Here is a 6,075-nt window from a genome sequence, read left to right as displayed (position 1 = left end):
TTTAGGTTATTTAAATAATCTAGAGGAAGAAAATAATGATTATGGGTGATGATTTTGAGAAAATGATAATGTTTTTTTTGTAAAAAACCTAAAGGGTATTCATATATATAAATAAAATAAATAATAATAATTTAAAATAGAGGGTATTTTAGTATTTTGGTTAATGAATGGATTGATTTGAAAGATGAGAGAAAAAGTGATGTGATAATTGATTTTGTTGGATTATTTGAAAATCTAAATAAGAATAAGGCCTTTTTGAATGAACTATAACTTGAATGGATGTTTTTGTCTTTCAAAACTTTATTATAAAATTAAAATTTCAAATAATTTATTTTATTTTTTATTTTTTTTAATAAAATCCAAAATCTCAAATAAAAGAGAGAGAAATCACACAAAACAAGCTAAGAATATGACTGCTTTAGATTTTAAATATTCATAAAATTATTTTGTCTAATATTTTATTTTTTAAATACTCATAATTTGTTTTATGTTCTTTAAAACTTATTTGTACAATTCTGTATTAGTTGTACATTTGTAAGAAGAAGGTACATGTTGTTATGATTTTGTCATTATTGAGATATTTAGAAAACACACTGAGCCATATTTTTGTACGATCACTTGGAATTTAATTAAGCAAAAATTTGCAATTTTTATAACTTGATTTAATTATATTATTTTCCTTTTTTTATGTAGTGAATTATTTAAAATGAACATAATTAAAATGTTTTTTTTTCGTAATTTTGTGATAAACTGAATTTTAGTTACAAGAAAATATAAAAAAAGCTCTTAATAAATTAATTTTATCATTTATAAAATAGGTACAATAATATATATATTTTAAATCGATAGACAAATCTTTTCTTTTTAATTGAGTTAAATTATTATTTAAGTTATATAAAATGAAATTTGTCTCAACCATTTTGAACGAGTTTAACTTATTATTTAATATTATTTATAAATAAATAAATAAAATATTAATGTTATTAATTTTAACTACGGTTAAGATAAAATCTCGTTTTGTATAAACTTAATACTAAATAACTCAAATTGCGAGTTTTGTAAGATGATGTCCAAAATTTCAATTAAATTCGAGAAAAAAGATTAATTTGATAATTTTACTTTTTTTTAATAGAGAAATTTGACGAAATGACCCTAAAGATAACCTTATTTAATTTTTTTGACCAGCGCATAAAATTAAATGCGTTTGTGACACTTTTATATTTTTTTGACGAAATTGTTCCTATCGCGAGACGCAACCAGATGACATGTGAAAAGTTGATAATGTCTTGTGAAAAGTCTATAATCGCGAGACGCAACCGGCATTCGCGAGACGCAACAGACAATCGCGAGACGCAATTAGTTTTTGAAAAATTAAAATAAATAAAATTGTGTCTCGCAATTGTCGGTTGCGTCTCCCGAATGCCGGTTGCGTCTCGAGGACATTTTCGCAACGGAGACATTTTCGTCAAAATAAAATGTCACCAACGCATTTAATTTTACGGGCAAAAAAAAATCAAATAAATGCATCGACATCCAATCCAATTTCTCTTTAAATAAATGAATTAAAAAATAGGAAGTTTTCAAATTTTATCGGGGAACGTGGTTAGAAGATAAAAGTAGGACTTTGCCCGCCCAAAGAGGGCACTGAGTCTCTCTTTCTCTCTCCTTCAATCTTCTCAACTGTTTACTTCTTTCTCTCTCTTGATTTTGAAAGTTCAAAAAGCAATCGATAGAGTTTCTTCACCATCTCAACGGGCCGCCATTAATGCTCGGATCTCTATCTCTCACCCCTTCCTTCCTTCCTTCCTTCCTTCCTTCCTTGCTTCTCTGTTCTTCCTCTTTACTCTTTACCCTTTACCATCTGCACTCTCTTCAAGAAGCATGTCTTCTACAAACTCGATTCCAGTTTCAAGCTGTAGCTGAATTCTAGGGTTTATATAACCATCCTTTTCATCTAAAACATTGTATGCTTGAGAAATGGAGAAAGAGAGTTCAGTATAAGAAGTCGAATTCTAGGTTAAAGTTAGGTTTGTTTCTTCGCCTCTCCTCAGAATTCCTGTTCTGCTTTCTTTTCAAATGTATTTTGGTCTGCATGTTATTTTTGGATCTGTCTGTCAAGTTCAAATGAGAAACTCAAATTATATGTGAATGTTTGAATTGGAAAAGTTATTGCAAGTAGGATCAAATATCTTCATCTGTTTATCGTTTTTAGCCATGAAATGTTGGATCTGAATATGCTGACATATATGCTTATTTGTTATTACTGTCATTTGTTGAAGCAGGCGTGTGTAATCGATTTCTTGTCTTTTGTAGGTGCATCGACATGATTGTTCTTCCTTTTTTGATAACATGCTCACCATAGAGTAATAATTGAAAACCTTTTGCTCCTTTATGGATTATGTCTCTTTATTCACCTATTTCATAATTCAGAGATTCTATAGAAACTTTATTTCATTACAGGTTTTACAAGCAATACAATCATCATTTCCATTTGATGGTATCTGTTCTGCTTTTTGGCTGTGTTGACCTAAACCTTTTTACTTCTTTTGCTATGTGTCTCACAGAACTCATTTGTTCTGGTTTTTTAGTGTTTTTTTTGTTTCTGTCCATCTGCGTTGCTTACTTGTGATCTCATAGGTTCTTGATTATACAGATTTTGGTACAGATAATCTAATTGTCTCATTGATTTCCTTACCAGGGGCGAAACATAATCAATTCTCATCCAACTCAAGTTCTTACATTATTGGCAGTGCTGCAGAGGATTCGGTAAGATGGGACTTTGATAATAGTGTTCATTATTTTCATTTTATGTGGGTATAATGTTTGTTTTCACTTACATATCTGAAAGCCTCTTTCTGATCATAATATGTTATTGCATAGTTGATTAATATGACAAATCATTTTTTTTTTCTTTTATATCAGATTATGTTTAATACAAAGAGGAGCTCTTTGAAGTTTGTGGGTGGAACTCCAATAAAAAAATTATTAGCAGAGGAAATGGCAAAAGAAAACGAGTCCAAACGCAGACAACCAGGTCTTATTGCTAGGCTGATGGGTCTTGACGGTTTGCCGCCTCAGAATCCTCTTCAAAAGGAAGATAAACACTGCTTGGGAACTCATAAACAGAAATCTGCCTCTATGGATTTAGACATGAAAACTAAACCTCATGTGAGGCGATCAATTAGGAGGACAACTTCTCTTGGAGAGCAAGAATTTCGGGATGTGTATGAAATTCCAGAAACAAGAAGAACTGTTCAGCCCAAAGAAGAAATGACTCAATGTAGCAAGCATTTTTCTCACAGAGACCAATTCACAAAATCTCATCAGCAGCGGGGCACTTGTATAGCAGTTACAAAACCTCCTAAATCACCAATACATAAAAGCAACAATATAGGTTTGAAACCAGAGAGGAAAGGTCTTTCTGTTGATGCTAAGTGTTGCAGACAGCAATACGATAGTTCTGCTCTATCAGAGAATAATGTTCATGGCTCCAGAAAATGTATCAAGTCATCAAAAACACAGTTAGAAGCTTCGCATGAGACAGATACAATACCAACAAGAATCGTTGTGCTGAAGCCAAACCTTGAGCAGATGAAAGCTACAAACAAATCCATTTCATCCCCTGTTTCCTCACATGGTTCCTTTTCAAAGTCAAGGTCTGAGGATTCTAGAGAAATTGCAAAGGTGGTAACTAGGAGAATGAGAAAATGCGTTCATAAACATCCTGTTGAATTGTCCTCCATTTTGCTGGGATATGCTGGGGATGAGAGCTCATTCGAAAGTGACTCTGCAAATGAATCAGAGGTGACTTTACTGACCTCTGGGAAGTTGCCATTATCGTCACCTGGAAATAGAGAAACTAAAAAGAGGCTTTCCGAGCGATGGAGAATGTCACAAAGGAGGAAAGGAGTTGAAGTTTCTTGCCAAGGCAATACACTTGGTGAAATGCTGGATAAAAGGGCACTTGTTTCAGACTCTTCTAGTTATCGTGATGATGGAGATTGGTCTAGTCCTCTAGGTATTAGTAGCATGGATGGTTGGAGGGGTGTAAGTATACAAAATCCAAAGAATGGTAGAAGTAAAGAAATGAAAGAAAGGAAGTTTTATAGGAGAGAAGTTTCTTCATCAAGAAACTTGAGATCCAACTCTAAGAAACTTCGGTCTTCTCAGCGTATATGCAATAGTAGCTCTGATTCTTCGGGTAAGGAATGTGTTTATGAACCTCAAATTGTAGCCGACGAAGAAGGAATATTGTCTGAAAATAAGTGTTCTCTTGCTGCTTCAAATTTTGCTCCCGGGTTGGATATGATTGAGTCTTCAGAATCTCCTTCTGATGAATTCCCTCCTCCAAAGATTTCAACCGGCTTAGAAAGTAGTTGTTCACCTACATGTGATAAGCAGTCTTCAAAGACACAGGTTTGTTTCATTTTCCTTATCAGTTCATGAAGAAGTTTTCTCATTATGTAAACATTGTCATAATTGAAACATAAATAGTAACTGAAATTTTTATAATAATAAGATTAAAGCTGCTTTCTTTGTATACAAATTCCTTACAGATGGTTTAAATTGCAGGTTCTAGAAGTTGAAGAAGATCAACCAAGTCCTGTTTCAGTTCTAGAAGCTCCGTCAAGTCCTAATTGTTTCGAAAGTGTCAGCGTCGGTCTTCAAGGTAACTTGATTATTCGTTTGTGGACTCTTTTCACCTATGCAATCTTCGCATTAAACATATATCTCCATCCTTTATATACAGAGCTGAAGATGCAACTTAAACTTCTTAAGATGGAGTCTGGGGAGTGTGCCGAGAATGCTGTTGAAGACATTGACTCGGTTACTTCTGAAGATGAAAACTTGCCTTCTTCTTATCTTGCTGATGTGCTGACTGACTTTTGCAATTTAGCAATCTGGTATTCTCCAGATTGCCCTCTGGGTCGGGGTTTATTTGAAAAACTCGAAAACAAGTATTGCTGCAACAATTCAACATGGCCTAGGTGCGAGAGGATGCTTTTATTTGACCGGATCAATATCTGCTTGTTTGAGATCTTCCAAACGTTGGATGATGATGATGATGATTCGAGGAATGTGATGGAGCTGAAACACAAGGTTCAAGAAGAACTGGAAAACGAAGAGAAGGGAATTCACGAGGAGATAACGGAGAGGATGGTAGACCGGGAGATGCAATGGCCTGATATAAAGGAGACCATCAATGTTATTGGTAAGGATTTCGAGAAGTTGTTGCTTAATGATCTTATAGAAAATGCAGCATTTACATATTACTAGAAGACTAATGCTTAGGAATTCAGATAAATAGACATATTTTGTTGCAACAATTCATGTTGAAGTTGTTTCCCATCGATGTTTCATATTGTGTTTGCATAAATACTTGAGTTCCGCAGGTGTGCAACACCCCCAACATCTGACTGGTTTCACATAATTTTTTGCCTTTGCAAGACATGCAATCTGGTATCGACCTTATTTCGAAACAATCGTGAAAATTCATTGTCAAGTCATAATTCATTTCGAAACACCCCTCGCATAGCTTGCATTGCATTTTCCATTTGATGGTCTTTTTTTTCTTTCGACTTGAGAATTGAGATGACTAATGGAAATGGAGCTAGGATTTCCGAGTTCTTTGGTTTTATGATTTTATTTTTCGAGGTTGGACCACTTTTAAGATTTGGCCATGTATTATTTCCATTGAAAAGAGAAAAAAATGAGAGGATCATCCTCATTGGGATGATTGTGAAAAGAAGACATGTATATTGGAGACAAAAATAAAGAGTTTACATGCAATATGATAAAAAGGACAATATGAGAGAAAGAGGATCATGAAATAAACTTAATTTATAATTATATAAATTGGTGAAATGTTAATTATATCTTAAACAATGGTTTTATTTTAAAATTTTTTGATAAGATTATTTTTTTATTAATATATATATTTATAATGTATCTACTGAAATATTTATATAATATTATTTTTAAAAAATTATATAATTTAAAATTATTAATCTTATTAAAAAAATCAAATAAAATACATATCTAACTAAACCATATAATTAATGATAATATGAAATA

General features: G+C 32.7%; 1 protein-coding gene across 1 annotated transcript; it reads left to right on the top strand.

The window, feature by feature from the left end:
* The first annotated feature begins 1,651 nt into the window (after positions 1 to 1,651).
* On the top strand, positions 1,652 to 5,490 carry LOC124920131. The gene is made up of 5 exons (XM_047460548.1): positions 1,652 to 2,027; positions 2,699 to 2,766; positions 2,923 to 4,416; positions 4,573 to 4,669; positions 4,751 to 5,490. Exons 1-5 carry the CDS (start codon positions 1,967 to 1,969, stop codon positions 5,275 to 5,277), a joined length of 2,247 nt encoding a protein of 748 aa, XP_047316504.1. The 5' UTR covers positions 1,652 to 1,966; the 3' UTR covers positions 5,278 to 5,490.
* Positions 5,491 to 6,075: the final 585 nt, after the last annotated feature.

This window comes from Impatiens glandulifera, chromosome 1, assembly GCF_907164915.1.
Source record: "Impatiens glandulifera chromosome 1, dImpGla2.1, whole genome shotgun sequence".
Lineage (NCBI taxonomy): Eukaryota > Viridiplantae > Streptophyta > Magnoliopsida > Ericales > Balsaminaceae > Impatiens > Impatiens glandulifera.
Note: the sequence above shows the minus strand (reverse complement) of the source record. Positions and strands in the feature narration are given on the sequence as shown.

Excerpts from the sequence above, each read along its gene's own strand:
- LOC124920131 (XM_047460548.1), top strand. The coding sequence starts at position 1,967 with ATGCTTGAGAAATGGAGAAAGAGAGTTCAGTATAAGAAGTCGAATTCT. Across the intron at positions 2,767-2,922 it reads GCAGTGCTGCAGAGGATTCG|ATTATGTTTAATACAAAGAG; the intron begins GTAAGATGGGAC and ends CTTTTATATCAG. Across the intron at positions 4,417-4,572 it reads AGCAGTCTTCAAAGACACAG|GTTCTAGAAGTTGAAGAAGA; the intron begins GTTTGTTTCATT and ends TTTAAATTGCAG.